The following is a 25,757-nucleotide window of genomic DNA, read 5'->3' as shown; positions in this document are numbered from 1 at the left end:
CGCCACTAAATTGACACCTATTATTAATCATTTGAAGAATAGGTCCTTTAATTTCAAAATTTACCTCACCCGTGAGCGGAGTAATAGCACTACCTTGTCCGGTTCGCGTCGCTTTCATCCTTTCTGCCATTGATTGTCTTTGTACCAACGGTCTTTCTCCTTCCATTTCAAAATTTGGTGGTTGAACTGGTTTACCAAAGTCTGAATATCTAGGCTTGGTGGTACTTGATTCTGAATCAAAAGTTTCCTGCTTTGATGAAGATTCAAAAATATCAAGCACTTCTTTTGGAATTCTACCAAGCTTTCTATCCGGTTCTGTCAATGGTGTAAATAATGGAGATTCTGAACTTCGGGTATGTGGCATATGCAACCTATAATCTGCCAATCACACAACTAACAAAAACTATCACACATACCGATTCTACAAAATTAAAAATCAAAAACTATTAATAATTTAAAATAATTAAGAAACTACTTAATCACAAATTAGTTAATAATCCTATTTTGACACAAAACTGTCCCCGGCAGCGGCGCCAAAAACTTGATGTGCGAAATCGTGTCTATAATTTATCTTAAGGAAAATACCGGTTTTAAAGATTGCTACACACTAACGGGCAGTGTACCCGATCGTGTAGTAGTATAGATAATGGTAAAATCCGTGTATCGTTCCAAGGACAGTATATCAGTCAAACTAGAATTAGAAACTATATTATGATTAACTAAGTTAATTAAAGTAAAAGTACAAGTTTTATGTTTTGTGGCTGTTTTAGCGATTTAGCCAAATCAAAGAAGGTTAAATGTAAAAACAATATTTTTAGTCTTTTGGTTTATAAAATGCAAATAAATGCAAATAAAGCAAGTAAGATAGGTTTTGAATTAAATCAAAGAGAGGAAATGTTCATCTAGATATTTTACCCTCGGTATTGGATGTAAATTAGATATTAAGCCCTGATTGAATGATTATGTGTGTAGTTATCTAATAGGTTTTACTAAGAGTTCTCTCGAATAAACACGCAAATACAATAACAAGCTCAAGGGTTCCCTTTTCACTATAGTTCTTGTATTTGTAATCAAATAACTATAAGCATGCTAATCACCTAAATCGACTCGCCAAGAGTTCTCTTTAGCAAATATTCAAACTAGAATTACTAAGCGAGGGTTCCCTATAACTTAGACCTTTTCGTTTGTGACTAGTTGATCAACAAGATTAAAGACTTGAATAACAATTGCCTTTGCGTTCGCTCTACACAATTCATTCCTATTTTGTCTAACCGTTTTAATCTAGTTTACCCCCTTGGTCCGGTTTAGCAAACAATCAATCTAAGACAAGTTGATTGTAAATCAATATGATACATCAACAAGAGTTCTCTTTATCAACAACATATCAATTAACTAGATACAAATGGTTTTAACAACAATAAGCATGGTTCTCTATTCAAGCTTCAATCTAACACACATAATACATTCAATCAACAAGATTACATCCAATACCTTGGTTATTAATCTAGACAAACATTAATGAAACTAGCCAATAATCATTGTAACAGACAACAATTCACTCAAATTATAAACTGAAATCATTTCTGAGAACAAGTATATAACCTACAAGAACAAGAGTTCTTGGATGAAGAAGATGTTGATGGATGATGCTTTGATCTTTGGCCTCTTCAAAGAGGATGGAATTCTCCAAGATGCTCCTGAAAATCGTCTCTAAACTTCTCTGTACGTAACTCTATGAAAACAGTCCCCAAAACTGACATTTTAAGGTGGAGAAATTAGGTAAAAAGCAGAAAGTTCGGTCACACCTACTTTGGGACGTCGTCCTAAAAGGCAGGACGGCGTCCCGGTTAAATGAACAAGACGGCGTCCCGAAATTCAAAACGGCGTCCCAGTTAGCAAGCCAGGACGGCGTCCCTGGACCCTAGACGGCGTCCTGGTAGGCTTTTAGGCACTGTTTCGTTTCTTTTTAATATTAGCTCATTTGGACGAACTTTTATATAACGGAAGCCTTGTTTTATCATTTTAGAGTGCTATCTTGATACTAACTCGTATCGGGATCAACCGATGTCATAAATCATCGAAATTCTTTGCAAACTACTCTTCCGATACAAATTCGCGCATCTTGACATATCCCTTGTAGATCATCTTCATTATCTTCGAATATAGAGCATTTTTAGTGATATTGCGATAGATATATATGATGTAATTGAGCAATATCATAATCCAAGGGAGTTGTGTGTTATTTCAGACCGCCATCAAGGAATTCTTAATGCCGTAAGCCAAATTCCTGGTTGGCATCATCGTTACTGTTTACGAAATATTCGTATCAACTTCAACAGCCGATTCAAGGACCATCAGTTGAAGAGATTATGTTGGACAGTCGGGTCCACTACTCAAAGCACCATTTATCGTTGGACAGTTAGAAAGATTAAAGGTATTAAAACAGAAGCTTGGCAGCATTTAAAGGACATCGATCCAAAAACGTGGTCCCTATTTAGAGATAAAGATCATCGTCGTTGGGGTAACCTTACGACAAACATAGCCGAGTCACTTAATAACGTATTGCGTTATGCTCGGTTGATGCCAATCAAAGCATGTATCGAATAAACTTTTGATTACACTAGAAAACACTTCATCGAGCAATATGATTATGCGAGGGAATGGAATGCACCATTGGCTAGAAAATATTGGAAACTATATCAATTCCGTGAAACAAGGGCAGCGAACCATACTGTAACAGTCTACAATGTCGAAGAAGGTGTGTATAATGTTCATACAATTGGAGAAAGAATAGGAGATGGAGGAAATGAATTCATTGTGCAAATCAAAGCAGGAAAGTGTTCATGTGGAAGATGGCAGAATCAAAGAATTCCTTGCTCTCACATCATTGCTGCTTGTGGACATCGAGATGAAGATCCAAAGACTCTTGTGAGCAGTATGTTCTGAACAAAAAGGTGGGCAAATTAGTATAAGGGTAAATTTGCTCCACTACGAGATGTTATTTATTGGGGACACTCAAGCACTGTTATTAGGGCAGATCCAGTCAAATTGATAACATATAAGGGTAGGAGACGATCGCGACGGTATAGAAATGAGATGGATGAACCTGGAAACAGAATAAGGAAACGTCCAACCTATCGAGTTTGTGGTGGAGAAGGACATAACAGAAATTCATGTCCAAATAGAGGATAAATGTATGCTTTTGTATTTGTATTTGTGTACTAATAATTCATTGTTCGTGTACTATATCTTTTAACAAACGTGATGTTATCATAAAGACAAGAAAATTACTTTCATTATTTGTTCCGACAAACATTTATAACATAGATAATACATAAGATAATACATCTAAAACATAGATAATACAATACATATAGAAACTTAAAAAACACAAACATAAACTAAAATATAAGTTAACACAAACATAAACTAGGAGACTAGACGAGTCCTCTCGAGAATACGATACGAACCCGATGTTGAGATGCCAAGATTTCGGAATAACTTTGTGATCATCATACCAAAAGGTAAAGGAGAATTTGAGCTTTCCCTAGCTTCTTGCATCCAATTAACCATGATGTATCAGACATCAAAAGGTATACCATTCGTGATCCAGTGTATCATAAGAGCTTCAATTAGAAGCACCTTGTTTGAGTAATCGTTGATCGCACATGGTGGACGTCCAGTTATGTTGCTATGGATTATAGTATATATTTTCATTTTATTTTCTCTAAGAAAACCAAAAAACATCTTTTTAGTATTAAGACAAAGGTTTAGACGTTCATCTTCAACACATGTGTTGACAACATGTTCAATAGAAGTATCACCAACAACACGTGTCTCAAGAAGATCACCATCAATTTGAGTGGTAGAATTGTAAATTTGAAAACCTCCCGTTGGAAGGCCCAAAGCATTGTTGAATGTCGCCATGTCCATGCAATATGGTTGACTATTCAACATGAACCTAACATTTTTGTCTTCTCTTGAAAAAGAAAAATTATGATAGAACTCGCGTACACTATCAGGTTAAATAAGGAATAAGTCCCTTATTACACATAATAATGATAATTCTTCAAACTGTTCGTACGTTATTTCATGATGTTCTCTGGGCTCAGTCCCTCTTAAAAAACAACCCCCATCGAGGATTGTCCTATGAGAAATTGGAATTTGACCATGAGTAGGCATAGTAGTGTGAAGAGTAAATTGTGTGTTATCTTGTAATTTTTGACCAATAAGTGTTGGTATATAAAGAAGAAAACCAAAAGAGATGGTCTCGAAAGTGGGAGATTCAGTTTATGTATAACGATTAAACTTTTTCAGCTTTTGACATACTTTTGACAGTTAAATAATGTCTTAATATACCATCCCGAAAGTGGGAGATCTGGGTTAGGTACAATAATGTAGTAAATGTTAAATTTTCTCAGCTTTTTGACAGAATATTGACATCCCGAAAGTGGGAGACCCGGGTTAGGTAAAATAACGCACAATGACAGCTTTGTGGCAGACTTTTGTCAGTCACTTTCGACAGTTTTGTAGTTTCTTATTATACCATCCCGAAAATGGGAGATTCGGGTTAAGTAAACCATACTTTTCCATATAAGCACACGTCCAATTCTTGTTTTGAAGCAACTCACTCATATTTTCTTCACACACAAAAACACACACGTACCATGGATCCAAAGTATGTTTCAATTGATGTATATCATGGCTGTGATTTTGTATGGAATGATAATACAAAATTAACAGGAGGGGAGAAAATGACGTTTGATAATGTAGAAGTTTGCGGCTTTACTATGGAGAAGTTGATAGAGTTTCTTCGAGAAAAGTTGCCGGAGAATCCAGTTTCAATGGACATATACTATTATAAACAAGGAGTTGCTGAAACAATGTGTTTTGATGAAGAATGGTATACATTAGTAGGGAAAGCGTGTGTGCTTTCAGAAAAAATTGAGTTGTATGTTTTATTTGGAGTTTTTGAAGACGCACTTGAATTCGATACGATGTATGATAGTAATGGTGAATACTATTACGCACCTAGACCCTTTATAAATTAAAGTTACTTGGTATAGCTTAGTAGTGGTTGTGTTTTAATTATCTGTCACCTACCTGGTTACACTTAAATATAGCAAAAATGACTAAACTGCCAACTTTAACATTTTTTAGAAAAATCATTGAGAGTCTGTTTGACAAATAGTCAATGCCATTTTAATTTTTTTCACACAACGCTTTTATTAATAAACACCAAGACGATTACATATTTTTAGAGTACTACATAATTAACCTGAAACACAATATTAATCTAAACATTAAAAACAACGACAACTTTCCTAGATTCTTAGTCAGAATCTGAATAAAACATGCCATCAGTGTCGTAAAATGGCCCAGTTGGTACATCCTCCTCATCAGTCGAAACAACATATGCGCTATCATCTCTAAATTCGATATAGACCTTAATTTTTTCATTACGTGTCATGGCTTGATCTACCATAGCATTCTAATCTTCTTCATCTTTAAGAACTGTGGCGAGAACGTTGTCTTCTTTGAAGTACCATACCTGTTTGTGCTATACAGGTATGTCTTCCTTAAGAAATGCAAGCAAAGTCGATAACTCATAGTTGCGCACGTTAACACAATACTCTCTTTGGCAACCTTCGAAATAAGTCTTCACTTCACGGTCAAATTCACCACCGTAATTAACCTCTAATAAAACAGATAACTGACTCATATTTAACTGGAGAAGTTGGTGTTTAGGAAAAATATAAGTTGTACAGATGTAGATGAGGTGTAATCTGTTAATAAATGAGTGTAGTATATATAGTGGCAAAACTATATAGTTGTTTGGGGTATAATGCACTTAGTGTTAAACTATGACAGCTTTTTCACAGACTTTTGACAATAAAATAATGTCTTAAAATGCCATCCCGGAAGTGGGACTTGCGGATTAGGTAAAATAATGCTTTTGATAGCTTTTTCACAGACTTTTGACAGTAAAATAATGTCTTAATATGCCATCCCGAAAGTGGGACTTGCGGGTTAGGTAATATAATGCTCTAAGTGTTAAACTTTGACAGCTTTTTCACAGACTTTTGACAGTAAAATAATGTCTTTAAATCCCATCCCGTAAGTGGGACTTGCGGGTTAGGTAATATAATGCTCTAAGTCTTAAACTTTGACAGCTTTTCACAGACTTTTGGCAGTAACATAATGTCTTAATATTACATCCCGGAAGTGGGAGATCCGGGTACAATAATATAATTTGGGTTAGGTACGTACAGTTTGGGAGTTTTATCTATATAAACCGCACTCATACACCATATCATACTCATACTATGACAACCCGGAAATTTTTGAGTTAATTTAAACAAAATCTTTACATGATTTTAATTAACCTTCGACTAATTCCGACGATTCGCGAACAGCAATATATGATTATATGTGTGTGTACATATATAATAACTAGAAAAACATTAACAAAATGTTAAATGTTATACTCTGAATTTATAATTAATATATTTATCTACGTAACAAGACTTGATAATTAAAAATAGCTATATATATATATATATATATATATATATATATATATATATATATATGAATTCTATACATAATTATTATTATACAAATTATTTGTATATTGTAAAGTACATATATAAAAGGTTAAAATATTAAATACTCAATATATGTTATTATATAATACATAAATATTTCCTAATTAATAATATGTAATATATTATATTAAATTAAATTACAAGTTAACATATAATTGTTATATTAATATTATTATTAATATCATTAACATAAATTATATTATTATCATTATGTTTAGTATTTAAGATTTATTAGTATTAGTAATATCATATTATTCTTATCTATTATCATTATTATTATTATTATAATTATAATTATTATTAAAATTATTATTATCTTTATTATTATTGTTACTAATGTTATTATAATTATTGTTATTATAATTACTATTACTAGTATTAAAAGTATTATTATTACTAGTATTATTATTATAATTATTAATATCAAATAAATTAAAAGTCAAACTATTTGTACCAAATCTCTTATCTTCTCCAACTGCTTTTAATTTTTAATCGTGTGCAATATTTATTTTTTATTTTTTCTCACCTGCTTTCCATTTTTTTTTTGTATTTAATCTGCTTTATATATTTTTTTTATTTATCTACTGGTCACGATTTTGTCTGCAACTTGCATCTGTCCACTTACATTTACTACATATCAATCAATATTCTCAGCTTGTAATCGAATTAAACAGAATCCTTTTATTTATTTATTTAATTTTTTTTCCTCAAACAGTTTCGTAACCCCTGTTCTTGGTTCTTTATGTCAAAAACTCGAAACGAAATCCATTTCAAAATCCATAAATGCAGTGATGTTAGGAATCACGTATTTAATCTTTCTGCAAGTTTTCAAATTCCAATTCATTGTATCGAATCTTAATTTTCGAGCCAAAGTTTCTGTTTTCAAAAGTCAAAGGTTGTTCTTCGATCAAATTCGTAATCGTTTTTATGTTTTAACATAAATTGAGAATTCAGAAAGTTTACATGGATGATTTGTGACCTATTCCATGTTTTAATCATAAGCCAAAACAGCCTAAATCTCAAAATCACGATTTTGTTTTTTTTTCTTTTTCGCGAACTGAAGTAGAAGCAGTTTTTTTTTTAAACACTCAATTAATATTGATTTTAATTCATTTTGAAAGTCCTAAAACAAACAATCAAATGATTGGTTAGTGTAAGGATAACTCTGGTCGACTAGATTAAACTGATGAAGAAGAAAGCAGTTAAAACAGAAATATATTAAATAAATTAGGATACATATTAAATCAGAAAAGAAGTAGCAGAGCAGATGGTTTGAGGTGTCTGCGGGTTAGCGAGAGGTCACGGGTTCGAATCCCGTCTTGGGCAATTTTTTTTAGAAAAAGCTTGGAAGGTAGTCTTCATTTTATTATTATTATTATTATTATTATTATTATTATTATTATTATTATTATTATTATTATTATTATTATTATTATTATTATTATTATTATTATTAATAATTATTATTATTACTATTATATTTATTAATGTTATTATTAAATATTAGTATTATTTTTGTTAGTATTCTTATAATTAAGTATTATTATCATTTAGTATTATTATCATCACTAATATAATTAATATTGTTATCATTACTAGTATTATCACTAGTATTATCATTTAGGTTATATTAGTAATACCATTATGATTAAAACTATTACTTTAGTATTATTATCATTATTATTAAGATTATTATTATCATAATTATTATAGATATATTATTATTACTAGTATCAATTATTATTATCAAAAATTATTATTTTCATTATCATATTATTGTAAAATAAGTATTTTTTTTATTAAGAACTATTGTTATTATCATTTTTATAAAAATTATCGTTTATGCTATTATTAAAACTATTATCTTTACTTTATAATTATTAGTAAAACTATCATTTGTATTAAAATTACTATTATTACCATTATTATTATAATTATTAGTAAATCATTATTATCGAAACTATTATTTTTACAAATAAATATTTTGTACATTGAATACACCTATTTCATATACTACAATTATATTTCATATAATTATATATCAAACATATTAACATTTTTATATAAATATTCATATATAACAAATTAGGTATTTTTAATATAATACCAATCAAACATATATATATATATATATATATATATATATATATATATATATATATATATATATATATATATATATATATAACTACAGAAATATATAACAATTGAAATAACATATATAAACTTATTCGATTACGAGTATATGTGTTAATATATATACTTGATATAGGTTCGTGAATCTGAGGACAACTCTGCACTTGTTCAGTGCCATCCTATGCATATTTACTACAAACTATCGTATCGTATCGTGAGTTTTCATAGTTCCCTTTTTATATATATTTTTGGGTTGAGAATACATGCAATGTTTTATATCTGTTTTACAAAATCGATACAAGTATTAAACTTAATTCTACGTGGGTTAGAATCACAAATATTCCCCTAGCTTGTTAACGTAATCTATTGGTCTCTGTACCGTAGGCCCAAATCCTATTGATAGATCTATCGGGATTACAACCCCATCCGGGCTAGTCGCGCTAGCAGTCAATAGATGATTAGTACTTTGAGGGTATTTTTCGCACTTGATTCGGTGCTCTATAGACATCAGGGGTATTCATTATTATATTATTATCGTTAAGGCTGTTACCAGGTGCCCATGGTTGTAGAATCTTTTTATTACACTGCGGTGTAAGGATATTTATGGAAACTGAAATCTTTTGATCTATTACTATTATCAAAATCATTAATTATGACAAACCTATGAGCTCACTCAACCTCGTGTTGACTTTTTAAGCATGTTTATTCTCAGGTACTTTTTGCTTCCGCTGTATAACTTTGCTGTTACATAGAAGTCAAGCCAAGCACTGGGACCAGAGTTAACATCACCGTTAATGGATTTTGATGGGGTGTTACACATACAGTCACGTAGATTAATAAACACAACAAATATATTTTAACTTTGGTAAGAAAATTCATACCCATCAATGGATGATGATTATGATTTTCTTTCAAATTTAACCGAAGACAAAATCTCCACACTATTTCCAGTTCTCGACAACCCAACACAATATGAACCTCAAATCATAACACCACCACCACCACAACCACCACCACAACCACCACCACAACTACCAGTTCACAAATGTCATCATGAATACATTGAACTTGGATACAATATTCCAGGTGAGGTGGGTATTATCCAGTCCGCTCTACGACGTAGGCATGAAGGTGAATTTGAAGAGGGTGATCATCCAAGGTCTACCCAAGATTTTATAAGGGAAGTTATCGAAGAGGCTGAATATGATGATAGCTTTCAACAAATCTTGTGGCTTTTGGCAACAAGTTGGGCGTATCCCGAGGGCGGTAATAATAAATTGATCGTTTTATTTCCCAACTATTCGTTCATACGATAATGATTTATATATATAGTTTGTCACTATTTATGCTTTTGAATTATAGGGGATTCAAATATAGGTGGTATACTAGCTGGTGGTGGTAGAAAATACAAAATAAATGAAAAGGTTGTAGGTGTTATCAAGTATTGTGTTCCCAATATGGTGGGTGATCTTAAAGTAGTGCTGAAAGTAAGATCCTTGATATGATATGATATGATTTGAATCTTTGAACGCATTATTTGTAAATGGTTACTGATTAGTTAACTTTCATATTTAGGATACAACGGGTTCTATTCCCGGTGCTATACATTACAAAATACTTGAAGAGGTAAAGGGTATAAGTGTTGGATGTGTTCTTGTAATCCAAAATTGTTCGGTATTTCAACCTGGAAATAGATCAACTCGTTGTCTTAACATTGTTAAAAAGAACTTGGTAAAGATGTACTACAAAGATGGTTCTGAACTTACATTGAAGTTTAAATTTCTTTCGAGTATTTTCTCTATAGATGGTGCATCAACTTCGTAGATGGATATTGTAGTAGTGTGGAATCCAAATTTAATGTTTGTTATTTATTTAATGTTTGTTGTTTATTTAAGTCTTTAGTTTGTTAAAGTCTATTTAATGTTTGTTGTTTGTTCTTACACCCAAACAATTCAAATATATTAATAACATAAACAATTCATATCATTACACATATATTAATGATATGGTGGACAACAAACAAACATATTACATATTAATTAATAATGACTACCCGTTCCACAACCTCGTCCGTAACACTTGTCATTGCTCATTGCCCCGTAACACTTCATCATCATCATCATCATCATCATCATCATCAACATCATCATCATCATCATCATCATCATAAAGATGAACATCTCGATAATTTTGATTAATCGATAGTGGAGTTTGTTGTGAACTACTATCCATATTTGGCATTTGGATGGGACTATTGTAAAGCCTAAAACCCGAACCCGAAGCTTCATGATGTGAACTACTTCCAAGCGTTTGCATATGGATGGGAGTGTAAGTATTCTGGTTAGTATGATAGGAATGTTGTGGTGTTGGGGTTGGATTGGGCCGGAAAGTATTTTGGTTGGTTTGGTAGTAATGTTGTTGTGCTGGGGTTGGAGTGGGCCGGTAAGTAGTCTAGTTGGTTTGGTAGATATGTTGTGGTGGTGGGGTTGGAGTTGGCCGGTAAGTACTTTGGTTGGTTTGGTAGAAATTTTGTGGTGGTGGTGTTGGAGTGGCTCGATAAGTAGTTGGGAACTGAAAACCTTGTGAACTATAGTACACATGATTTTGGTTGTTGTGGCCAAAATCCAACATCTGTTGTGTAAGGTTTTGAAAGTCATACATAGCTGGTTGACTTTCTGGGTAACTTTGACCAAACGTTGAAGCCCTATCATGAATTTTGCGAATACCTTCTCGCTGAGAATTAGTTACAAGATAAACATTAGTACTTATATAAAAAATGTTATTTACATATACAATATATACAAATGTTACATACATAAAAATATTGGTGGGCTCCCCATTCAGGATATTGACTGGTAGGTGTTCGACGTCTTGGATTGTAGACGCTGAAAACTGTACGTGCAATGTACCATTCCTTATAATATTGACTAGTAGTGTTACTACCTCGTTGCCCTTCATATAAACAACTCTCTCTGTTGTTCCATTAATCAATATATTATCGATGTTTGTCAACCCAATCAATGTCGGCTTTACCCTTAAGTGTCATGTCATGTAGTTCTCGGTATTGATTCGGTGTAAGCAGAAAAAAAGTAGTCGGAATTTGCTGAATTAAACCAAACTGCCTACATACTCTTTGTGGGACGTGGGGTTCAACGGTAGAATAAAAAAACATCCAGCCAATATAGACCCACAAATTCCTATCATGTGTATATTCGGCAGGGAGTGTACTCAAAATATCTGATGTATAAGGCTCCCAAATAAACTGTAAAGAAAATACAACATAATTTTATATATAGTAGACAACGGTATATAAATTAATAATATTTAACGGTGTCTTAAAATGCCACAATCGACTATATTTAATATAAGCAAATGTTACAAAATCAACATTTATATATATATATATATATATATATATATATATATATAAGTATTTAATTATACGTAGTTATACCTGATCATCAGCTAATGTAGTGAAAGCTGAGCGGGTTGTTGTAATACAGTGAGCTGGAGTATTCTTATTGCTAAAGGTTGCATTCCACCTAATATACGCATGTTTAAAAAAGCGTATGATAAATATACATTTAAATAGATTTACGTATATAAGCATTAATAAATAAAGTTATATAAATATAGTTGAATAATACCTAGTTGCATACGGGTGTGTCAGGTTGTAGCGGCATTCAATACGAGCTGGGGCAATGATCGGCATTCTTTCATATGCCCAAATCTGTAACAACCACAAAACTCCTTGTATACCTTTCTTTCGTGAATTTTCAGTAGCTTTACACAAATTTCTATACAAATAAGCTAAGACTGCAGTCCCCCAACTTCTACGGGCCTCAACACTAAAATCTTCAAATTTGGCCACATAGTTCAACGGGACCTCATGAGAGCTAGAATCCGAAAATAAATGCCCAGCAAGCATAATTAAAATGTACAATCTAGCTCTCTGTTTATAACCTTCTTCAGTTTCGACTACCGGATACTTCAAAAATTCAACCAACGTGCCAATTACTATTTTTCCAGTAGAGACTTCTTCTTCTTCTACCTCAATACCTAGCATTAACTCACAGTATTCGACCCAACATTCCTTATCACAACACAACCACACTCCAGATATAGGTTGTCCATTTATGGGCAGACCCCATAAAACTTGAATATCTTGTAAAGTAACGGTTGCTTCACCGACTAGAAAGTGAAAGGTGTGTGTCTCCGGACGCCACCTTTCAACCAATGCAGTAATTAGTGCATGATCTAACTTATGAAAACCGGTAGAGAAAACACCGGCTAACCCCGCTTGACGAATATAATCAAAGACTCTTGGATGTATTTGTTTTCTTGAGAGTGTCTTAATGTGATCCCAAAGAGATTTATTAGCTCTTCGCGCGTTCAACTGATTCCCAGCATTCGCACCCGAAAATATTTTAAATGATCGATGTTATCGTGTCGCTTGTAACCACAACAATTCGTTGTTTGGTGGTTGATCGTTTACTTGTATTCCCGCCATTGCTTGATAATTTTATAGTGTAAATGTATGCTTGATAATTTTATAGTGTGAATATATATATGTATGCTTGATAATTTTATAGTGTAAATGAGAATCTGTAAATGGTTGATGGTTCTGTGAGTTTAAGTAGGATAGAAAATATTCATTTTTTTGGTCACATGCAAGCAAACATAAATATAGAGCAAACAGAAATAATTTACGTAGAGTATAGTGTAGCTGACATGTGGGTCCCGTTTGTGGTGAATGTGGTACGTCCACAAGGGGGTTCCGGGTTTCCCAGATGCGGTTCCCCCTCCTTTACTCCATTCCGTGACTTTATACATGCGGTACCCCTTCACATCATGTCCCACGCAGCTTTTCAAGCTTTTTGCAGGTTTTTTCAGCATCCCCCATCTCCCAAATGCGGTACCCCCATTTTTTTTTTACCATCCCGCATCTCCCACATGCGGCTATACGTGTTTCATAAAAAAATAGTTTGACCATACGGGTACAATAAAGAGATTTGGGATAGATACGGTTTTGGCAAAAAAATCCAAAAAAAACTACTAGTATATAAAAGCGAAGTCACACCCAACAACATCGGGGTTGTTTCTCTTGCTTTTGCTTTTTTGATAAGTTATTTCATCTTTAGTAGTGAAAGTTTTTGGTTCTCTGTAAGTTTTTATTCTTTAGAAATAAAAAGATATTTGTAATTTAATAAAAATAGATAGCAGTTTGTGTGTTGATATTAATTCTCATTAATACGCTTCTAAAGGCATCATTTATTGTTGTTTTAACACGAAATGTATTATAGATTTGTAATTTAATAAAAATAGATAGCAGTTTGTGTGTCGAAATTAGTTTAATTTTATTAATAGTACATTTCAAAGTGATCATCATCTAACTATTCTAGATTTGCTATCAAACTGAATTTGATTTCTTCATTTGTCATTTTAACATTATTTTGGTTCATTGATGATTAATTTTTATTTTAATAAACCTTTAATAGCTAAATAGTGGTGGAGACAATAGGGTAGCTAGAGCCTAGAAGTGCTTTGGCCCAACTGTAATGGGTTTTTACTTCTTAGTAAGCTCATGTTGAAATCTCAATTATGGAATCTTAATCTATATAAAACCTGTTAGGCTACATGATTTTTTTATTTTAGTTAGCGTCTAAGACCTTCCTTTTAGTTAGTGTCTAAGCCTCACCTAACATCAAATTGAGTCACCGTCCCTGATATTTTTTTTTTAATTTATGTAGTGTATGACTTTCTTGATATAGGTATGGAGTAACGGAAAATTGAACAAAGTTAGAGGAAAACCGACCCAAAATATGGAAGAAGATAACAACACATCAAACATATTGATGTCCCTTTTGGTGACACTACCATTAGAAAGTACTGTTTCTACTCTTCAACTGAGATCGGTGACTGGCAAAGAAGGTGACAAAAACCATGAAAACAGAAATGATGATGATGATGAATTGAAAGAAGATAGTTTGTTCAATTCGTTTTCATTTGAAGATTATGCGTGGAGAGTGTACCATGAAAGGGTTCCTCGTAAAGACCCTTTGAATAGATATCATACCTTAAATTAAATTAATATGTGACTATCAAATGTGTACCTTAAATTAATTTTGATGGACTCTTTCATTTTTAATGAGAAGGTTTTTAATGTTATGGTTATTTAAAAAAATTAGTAGTTGAAGTAGGGATGGCAAAAAAGCCCGAACCCGACGGGAAAAACCGAAACCCGACATAATTGGGCCGGATCTGATCCGGGTCTACGGGTCTCATGCCGGGTATGGGATTGATTTTCAAAAAATATTCGGGTCCGGGTCTGGGTTTAAATAAAGACTCGTTTACCTGGCCCGTATACCCGCATAATAATAATAATAACAATAATAATTAAAAATGAATAATAACAAAAATTAAATTAAAAAAAATGTTGATTACAAGGTCAATATGATTTATATATTTATTTATCATCTATCAACTTCACATTTTTATCTGCATTCAAATCAACAATCTGATTTATAAAAATATTTAAAAATTGATAGTGATAATAATTGGAAATTGAGAAATAATATATACTGTACAAATATACACATAAATAAAGCATATAATTTACAGAGTTATAGATTGTATATGCTTTTGGTAATGTATTTATTTGCTAATAAAAAAAAGTAAACGGGTACCCGTTTACCCGCGGGTAAACCTGTTTACCCGCTAGTTAGTATACACGTTTACCCGTCGGGTATTTGGTCCGGGTTTGGGACTAGTTTTCCTTATCGGGTCCAGGTCCGGGATTACTCAAACCCGACTCAAACCTGGCCCGATGCCATCCCTAAGTTGAAGTGGTAGTTTTTATAATTAATTTCAAGTTTAAGATACATTTTGTTTCTTGTTTAATCGTAAAACTATAAATCTGTCCGATGTAATGTGTTTGGCATATATAGTTCAAGTAAGCATACAGTCACAGTTTAGGTTTGTAATGTGCCCTACGGTCGGACACACTAATGTAGCCTAGTCCTCTGTAACATGCTAGCTCTGATACCAACTATAACACCCTATCAAATTTTCATTTGGTGGTGCGTTAATAATCGGGTCCCACGGTAATAATTACGTCCTCTAAATTAGACGTTTTCAAAAAATATCGCATTTATTGATAAAAATTTTGACGTAAAACATAAGTCTCCACCAGTAAAAAAAATATCGAAAGTATCATAGAAAATAAGTAACAATGTTTAATAAAATAAACAGTTTCAAATGCGAATAATAATAGTAGTCTTTAAATAAACATGAAGAACTCCAAACATATGCCATGCACCTCTAGTTACAGCGGAAGCTAGTCGTCTATGGACCTGATATAAAACATGCAAAACGGGTCAACAAATAATGTTGAGTGAATCTACAAGTTTAAGTATTTAACAGTAAAGTATTAGACCACGAGATTTAGTACAAAACATTTGCAAAAGTATGTACAATCTAATGAGCACTTGAATATAAAGCTTTAATACCACGAATAATCTAAGACTACACAATTTTCTTTACCCTATCAAAATATACACTTGATCATGTGTACATATGTACGAAGTAATAAGCACCACTGTATGTAGTGAAATGTCCCGTTCTTATTGATTAAAAACGTTCCATATTAATTGATTTCGTTGCGAGGTTTTGACCTCTATATGAGACGTTTTTCAAAGACTGCATTCATTTTTAAAACAAACCATAACCTTTATTTCATAAATAAAGGTTTAAAAAGCTTTACGTAGATTATCAAATAATGATAATCTAAAATATCCTGTTTACACACGACCATTACATAATGGTTTACAATACAAATATGTTACATCGAAATCAGTTTCTTGAATGCAGTTTTTACACAATATCATACAAACATGGACTCCAAATCTTGTCCTTATTTTAGTATGCAACAGCGGAAGCTCTTAATATTCACCTGAGAATAAACATGCTTTAAACGTCAACAAAAATGTTGGTGAGTTATAGGTTTAACCTATATATATCAAATCGTAACAATAGACCACAAGATTTCATATTTCAATACACATCCCATACATAGAGATAAAAATCATTCATATGGTGAACACCTGGTAACCGACATTAACAAGATGCATATATAAGAATATCCCCATCATTCCGGAACACCCTTCGGATATGATATAAATTTCGAAGTACTAAAGCATCCGGTACTTTGGATGGGGTTTGTTAGGCCCAATAGATCTATCTTTAGGATTCGCGTCAATTAGGGTGTCTGTTCTGTGAAGACCCGTCCTAATCCATCCGGACGAAGTCCATATCGATTATAAACGATTCACAACAGTTGATTACATCGCGAGATACTTGACCTCTATATGATACATTTTACAAACATTGCATTCGTTTTTGAAAAGACAAACTTTCATTACATCGAAAGTTGACAGGCATGCATACCATTTCATAATATATCCGACTATAATTGACTTGATAATAATCTTGATGAACTCGACGACTCGAATGCAACGTCTTTTGAAATATGCCATGAATGACTCCAAGTAATATCTATAAAATGAGCAAATACACAGCGGAAGATTTCTTTCGTACCTGAGAATAAACATGCTTTAAAGTGTCAACCAAAAGGTTGGTGAGTTCATTAGTTTAACTTAAACAATCGTTTCCATCATTTTAATAGACCACAAGATTTCAGATTTCCATTTCTCATAAACATACGTCCCATGCATAGAGACAAAAATATCATTCATATGGATTGAACACCTGGTAACCGACATTAACAATATTCATATATAAGAATATCCCCATCATTCCGGGATCCTCCTTCGGACATGATATAAATTTCGAAGTACTAAAACATCCGGTACTTTGGATGGGGCTTGTTGGGCCCGATAGATCTATCTTTAGGATTCGCGTCAATTAGGGTGTCTGTTCCCTAATTCTTAGATTACCAGACTTAATAAAAAGGGGCATATTCGACTTCGATAATCCAACCATAGAATGTAGTTTCACGTACTTGTGTCAATTTCGTAAAACAGTTATAAAAGTTGCGCATGTATTCTCAGCCCAAAAATATAAAGGGTAAAAAGGCAAATGAAACTCACGATACTGTATTTTGCAGTAAAAATACATATGACGTCATTGAACAATGCAGGGTTGGCCTCGGATTCACGAACCTATATCAATTGTGTATATATTAATACGTATAATGTAAGTTACAAAATTTCATTTATTAATATGTATTATTTATATATTATAGTTTTGTAGAATTTATTCTAACCTTTATTTTAAAACGTATACTTATATTATATTTTAAGTTATATTTTATATATATATATCGATTTTATGTATATATATCTATAATGATTTACGTTTATATAAATAGTGACATTAATATATTTATATACATATATTTGTGGTTAGTATTGTATTTATGAAATTTTATTAGTTTGTTATGTGAATTATTAATACAATCCTAGTATATACCATAAGTATATATATAGTGTACAAAAGATTTATTTGTTAAAATAATAATTTAGATAATAATGATTTACTAATAATAATAATAATTTTATTAATAATGATAATACTAATAGCAAAAAAAATGAAAATGATAACTGTTAATGATACTAATAATAATAACTCTAAAATAATATTAATACTAATACCATACTTATGTTAATAATAAGGGTTCTAATATTTATAAAATGATAAATGATAATCATAATAATACTAGTAAATATTAATGATGATACTGATAAATATGATATTATTAATTGTAAATGTACTGATGATACTATTATTTATAAACCGGTACAAATTCTAATATTGATGATAATAATATATTTTTATTTCCTTCATAATAATAATAATAATGATAATGATAATCATAATCCTAATGATGATAAAATACTAAAATGATAAGTTTATTACTAATAATAATATTATTAATACCTATCATAATAATAATAGTAATGTCTATAATACTTTCAAATATGATAACAAGTATGATACTAATAATAACAATAACAATAACAATCAAAACAATCACAATAATAATAATAATACTAATAATAATTAATATATAATAACAATAATAAAATTAGAAAAGAAAACTACCTCACATGAAAAGAGTTTCAAAAAAAAAAAAAAGAAACTACCGTCCTCTGGACTCGATCTCGTGACCACATGCTCACACGCAAACACTCTCGACCATCCCACCAATTCTGATTCTCTGTACTAATATCGAATTTAAATTTTATATATAAACTGTTTTTCTTCTATTCCTCTTCTTCTCCACAAGTCTCATGGATTCAACAAAACATCAATAACCAAAAAAAAAAAAAAAAAAAAAAAAATCAGGGTTCCTTTTAAAGCTTCAAAACATTACAGAAAAAATAATAATTTGGGTTCTAAAATAAAAAAAAAAACACTAAAGGCCTACTGCAGCGTCGGTTCTTGGAACAAAACAAAAAAAAATTGATTTCGTAATAGATAACATTATAGATAATGTTTATAACACGAAATAGTTTTCTAAACATGTATAAAAACTACTGGAATCGTCAATTTGATCAGAAACATATACACGAACGCGAATTTGTCTCAAGAACAATTGTTGACTTTTTTTAAACTAAACTTTGACTTCAAAATTCAAGATCGATATAAAGATTTGAGAGTTGAGATTTTGCAGATAGATTCAAAGAAAGATTTCTAACCTTTCTGCATTTTTAGATTTTGAAACTTTATTCGAAATTGAATTAAGAGAAAAAAAAATTGGAGCGTGCAGAGAAGAAGAAAAAAAAAATATCGCTGTGCTCTTTAATCCCATTGGATTTCCTTTTTATTTGATTTGCAATTATACATAATCATTTTGTAATAATAGAGATCGGTTGATAAAAAATGGAGAAAATGTCAACACAGGTTCACGAGTTTGGAGCAGGAAAGAAACAAAAAAAATAATAATAATAGAGATAAAGGATACAGAGGTCAAACGTATAATATAGATCCCTACTGTTTTTTTTAATTAATAATAATAATATATAATAACAATACTATTAATATCTAATAATATTAATAAAATTAATAATAATGATAAATATAATATTAATGATAATAATAATTGTAAAAATGATAATAATAATAATAATAATAATAATAATAATAATAATAATAATAATAATAATAATAATAATAATAATACCATACTAATTATGATAATATTAATATTTTATCGATAATAATAACATTAGTAATAATAATCTAATTTATACATCCAATTTCATCTTTATATGATATAAAGTGATATTATGAATACAAATATTGATATTTGACGATACAAATAACATTACTACAACAACTATATTTGTATTTAAATTTAATTTATTAATATCATCTATTATTATGTAATATTTAATAATTATGTAATATGTATTGTAACATATACTGAATATTATATATTTATGCATTTTAATATAAATATATTATAATATTTATTTACATACTAATTATATTATACTTATGTATGTAATTATGAAAAATATAAATGTTTTATATATGTAAGTATTATATATATTTATTAAAATAGTACATTATTTCATCATAGATATATTATAAATTTCTACATATACATAATATAATAATTATGTATAAAATCATATATATATAGTTATATTTATGTATATATGTATACTACCATATATATAAAATCATGTTTTAAATGTTGAGTAGATGATTAATTATGTATATTAAACAATTAACTACAAAGTATAACATTGTACATTTAATATTTTGATAACGTTGGTAAAATATGTTTGAATCATTTATATACAATATACTATATATATTCAAAATGAAAATCTTTAGTTATTAAATGTTATCTTTTATAATAACAAAATTACTTAATAGTTCATTAATACTAATATAATTAGTTTTATATATAATTATTTATATTTACATTCTTAGTTACAATTAAAGGTTCGTGAATCGTCGGAAATAGTTAAAGGTCAAATGTTATCATGAAATAGTTCAAACATAATGAGACTCGGTTTAATAGACTTTGCTTATCGAGTCGAATCATATAAGATTATGTTTAAATTTGGTCGGAAATTCCCGGGTCATCACAGTACCTACCCGTTAAAGAAATTTCGTCCCAAAATTTGAGTGAGGTCGTCATAGCTAACAATAAATATGTTTTCCTGACGAATATGAGTTGATAACTTGAGTTTTATCATCATTGAGTAATATGGATAAAAATAATTCAATTATTCGAAGAGTGCGAATGAAGCTATTCACAAAAGGATGAAATGAGAAACAAAGATTTGTTTTTAACTTTTGACGTAGTCAGGTTTGAATTTAGAAAATAAGGCGCGTCTTAACTTTTGACATTGCCTTGGTTGAATTCCGGAATTTAAGGGATTTAAAGAAAATCTTGAAGATCTATAAAATCTGATTCTTCGGGATTTATGGAAATTAAGATCTCTTTAATTAAATACGGTGATCTGCCCCGATTACTACGTCTGATATTTCCAGTATAAATTAAGCTCTTCCTTTCCATTATTCTCACCATTCTTATACTTTCTTTCTTAGTTCATACATCCAAAAGATTCTGAAAATGATTAATCCAGTTCTGATCCTTGTCCTCATCCTTACTATCGCAACAATCATTCTCCTTTTCCAACTTCCACCAGAGGAATCTGCTTTCTTCTACTTCGCCCTCGGGATTATAATGTTTTTAATTCTCCCGTGTCTTTATGTTGCGATAAACATTGATATACACGGTTTGTAATTTATGTGTTGTTATCGGACTTTATATTCTCCCTTATATTTCAAAGCTCTATGCTTTTGTTTTCTCTTCCCGACTTCAAGTCAAGCGAATAATGGTCCAGAATTTATAGATATAGAGTTTCGAATGATTATAATGTTCTAAGCATGAAGGAACGTGATAGCACGATTTGATTTTCAAATTTATCAACATCACGGAAGATAGAACCATCAAGAATACATTTTCTTGATTTGTTACGGAGTTAAGTAGGATGAAAGAGTTATGTAACATGGCACATGATGACGTTATGATCTGTGAATCATCACGTTTCATTTAGAAACTCAGCATGACTTACTGTAATATAATCACGTTGATCAAGTGTCATTATATTATACTAACTCATGCATCAGTTCCCATCATTACTACAATAACATTCATATTTTAAGCTTGAAAATTTACAGAATATAGAAACTAACAGTTTCTATATGATGTAATACTGATAGCACGAAAAGATTAATGATTTCAGATAAGAATAGTTATAAAAATATCTCCAGAAATATGGAGGATATTTATAATGAAAGGTACGATAATATCTCAGAATATCTAAGATCAGAGGATGATAGAAACTATTGTCTGCAAGGGTTTAGAGTAAGGATCAAGTTATTCACTATAGACTTTAGCAGACATTGAATTATTTGGATTCTTTGAAGTCAAACTTATTCTTTGTGATTTATCCACGGCTTTCTTCATAGTTTCGCATAATCTGCTTTTCGGTACTATATTTTCTATTGAATGTTTCCAATATATTGATACACAGGAAGCACGAAGAGGTATATAATTTCGGACGAGAATATTTATGAAAATATCCTCAGAAATATCAAAGATATTGATGATGATATTTTGGAATTTCTAAGTTCGACGGTTGATGGAGAAAGATTTTCCGCAAGATTTTAACATGACTTCGGAGCAAGATATTCTCTAAAGATTTCAACGGATCCAGAATTACCTGAATCCTTTGAATATAGGATTTGGTCCTTGTATTTGTCCTTGGTCTCCTTCATGGGTAACTCAATCTGTTTTTCAATACCCAATTTTCTATCGAGCGTTCCTAACACTCCTTTCTTTATCATCAAACTTTTGTCCGTTTAGACCATCTACCATTTTTCTGTTTCCTCTGCATTTAATGCTATGATATCTGAATCATCGGTTATTAATCCGAGGTGGTTTCAGGAGAATTGTGTTTTTAGATGATTAAACGCTGATGGTAATATGATGGAATATGAAAGGTTACCTGGTAACAATAAAAGAGCACGCGTATATATAAACGTTATAATAAGGTTGTTTCGTACGAAAAGTCGAAGTTGACTTGTTGGAGTTGTGACAAAATTGGCTAATTTTGAAAAGGGATCGCAAAGTTGTTTTTGTTAATAAATGCCAAAGGATCTGACGCGGCTACGTGTTGAACTTTTACTCAATTGCCGAGAGTTTCTCAGGTGCATAACTATATGCATAAATCTTTCCTTCCGTAGATGAAGTGCGGTTGATTCATCCTATCGATTGAGGTGTTTTCAAGAATCATGAAAGGTTTGAACGCAGAATGTAATCGTGAAGATACAAATGAGGTTTAAGACGAAATCAAGTGGCAAACTTGAAGAATTGTTTAGTTTCATATGTTATATTCAATATTTTAATTCATTTTAATTGTCCAATGTTATTAGTCCACAGTCGATAGTCCACAGTTGACAGTGCAATCATTCATATATAGTTTAATATATAATATTTGAATTAATTAATACGTATCGTGACCCGTGTACATGTCTCAGACTCGATCACAACTCAAAGTATATATATTATTATAGAATCAACCTCAACCCTGTATAGAGAACTCGATCATTACTGCATATAGAGTGTCTATGGTGATTCCAAATAATATATATAGATGTGTCGATATGATATGTCAAAACCTTGTATACGTGTCCCGATATTTAAAGTGCGTAAAATAAATAACAGAAATTAAATGACGATAAATAAAGTGCGTAAAGTAAATAACAGAAATTAAATGACAATAAATAAAATTGCGAGAATATAAATTGCGATAAAATAAATTGCGATAAATAAATTGCGATAAATAAAATGTAATACGGAATTAACAGTTAGCTAGGATTTTGTTAGCGTGGTTTCTTAATAAAATTTAATATTGTTAATTAGTCTGTTTCTAATCAATTTTTATTGTGTCCATTATTTCTTCATTATGCCACTTGTTGGATTCTGATAGGTCAAAATTCAAATATGAAATTGAATTTGAATGAAAATAGTTATTCTTTGGTGAACGGATAAGTATCCCGGTGGTTGTAAATAGGATAGTGAATAACTGTTGAATCAGATTCGAAGAATATACAGTGTAACTTATTAATGTGAAATTTAAATATTCCTCGGGTATTACCTACCCGTTAAAATATTTTTATTATTAACAGTTTGTACAAAAGAATTTTTAATTACAATCTTTATGAAAACATATATACATATATATTTTCTTCAGATGTAATCATGAATTTAATGAGTTAACATGATATTAAACTCATTTAGTTTTCAGTTGGAACTAGAATAAATAATCTCTAAAACATTAGAGATTACATAATCACCATGTCGAACGAAGATAACTGATGTAGAATGTCATGTAGAATGATGATTATACTCGAGGTATAGATTGAGATGTTGAGGCATGTGATATTGAAATTTGGGTTGTTGGTTGTACCGTTGGTGCCGGTGATTTGGATGAAGCTGGTACGTTTTGCACCATATTTTCCAAGACTACAACTTATGCGCGAAGTTCGTTAACTTCTTCTATTACACCGGGATAATTGTCGGTTCGGACGAGCGGATGAATGAGGTTTAGAATCTGAGATAGTATATGATCGTGATGAGATACTTTGGAAATGAGAGAGAAAATGGTGTCTCGAACAGGTTCGCCGGTAAACGTTTTAGGTCCATTGTCAAGAGGTGAATTTGGTTAGTGGAAATGATCGCCTTCTTCGCGTTTCCATTGATTAAGTCGACTACGAACCCATCTCCAATTCATTCAGAATAGATGATGGCTAATTGATCGATTCATTCCGGTTACTCTGCTTTCGGAGCTCGAGTGGAAATCCATATCGAAATAGCTGTCGGAATAACTATCGAAATAGCTATCGAAATCAGATGGACTCGAACTGGTTGAGGGATTCATCTCGTACGATCAGATGAAGGATTTTCGATAAGAAATAGATTATAGGATGTAGATTAGTACCCTGCAATACATAATTTACATATGCATATATAATACTAAAATCCCATAAGCTACGGAGGAATCTACGGAAGCTGTCAGGCAAAGGTAACAATAACAGATACGCTAAGATATGAATTTAACTATACACTGTCTATGCAATAAAGGCAGTAAGACGTGTCTTAGACTTTAAGGATGATAAGCAAATAATTTTTCGACACTAAATGATAAGCAAAACTTTTGACATGCAAACACGGTCGAAGTCCAGACTCATTAATGCATTCTAACGACTATCAGTTAGACTCACTAATGCAAGACCTGGTTCGCTAAGACCACCGCTCTGATACCAACTGTGAAGACCCGTCCTAATCCATCCGGACGAAGTCCATATCGATTATAAACGATTCACAACAGTTGATTACATCGCGAGATACTTGACCTCTATATGATACATTTTACAAACATTGCATTCGTTTTTGAAAAGACAAACTTTCATTACATCGAAAGTTGACAGGCATGCATACCATTTCATAATATATCCGACTATAATTGACTTGATAATAATCTTGATGAACTCGATGACTCGAATACAACGTCTTTTGAAATATGCCATGAATGACTCCAAGTAATATCTATAAAATGAGCAAATACACAGCGGAAGATTTCTTTCGTACCTGAGAATAAACATGCTTTAAAGTGTCAACCAAAAGGTTGGTGAGTTCATTAGTTTAACTTAAACAATCGTTTCCATCATTTTAATAGACCACAAGATTTCAGATTTCCATTTCTCATAAACATACGTCCCATGCATAGAGACAAAAATATCATTCATATGGATTGAACACCTGGTAACCGACATTAACAATATTCATATATAAGAATATCCCCATCATTCCGGGATCCTCCTTCGGACATGATATAAATTTCGAAGTACTAAAACATCCGGTACTTTGGATGAGGCTTGTTGGGCCCGATAGATCTATCTTTA

At 31.2% G+C, this 25,757-nt stretch overlaps 1 protein-coding gene across 1 annotated transcript in view; it reads left to right on the top strand.

Moving 5' to 3' along the window:
- Positions 1–14,830, top strand: part of LOC139890015 (uncharacterized) — a 29,748-nt gene extending 14,918 nt beyond the window's left edge. The window contains exon 2 of the mRNA XM_071872921.1: positions 14,516–14,830. Coding sequence (XP_071729022.1) covers positions 14,516–14,830 — 315 coding nt within the window. The remainder of the gene's footprint in view (positions 1–14,515) is intronic.
- The last annotated feature ends 10,927 nt before the right edge of the window (positions 14,831–25,757 follow it).

The sequence above is a fragment of the Rutidosis leptorrhynchoides genome, chromosome 2, assembly GCF_046630445.1.
Source record: "Rutidosis leptorrhynchoides isolate AG116_Rl617_1_P2 chromosome 2, CSIRO_AGI_Rlap_v1, whole genome shotgun sequence".
NCBI classification, from domain to species: Eukaryota; Viridiplantae; Streptophyta; class Magnoliopsida; order Asterales; family Asteraceae; genus Rutidosis; species Rutidosis leptorrhynchoides.
Note: the sequence above shows the minus strand (reverse complement) of the source record. Positions and strands in the feature narration are given on the sequence as shown.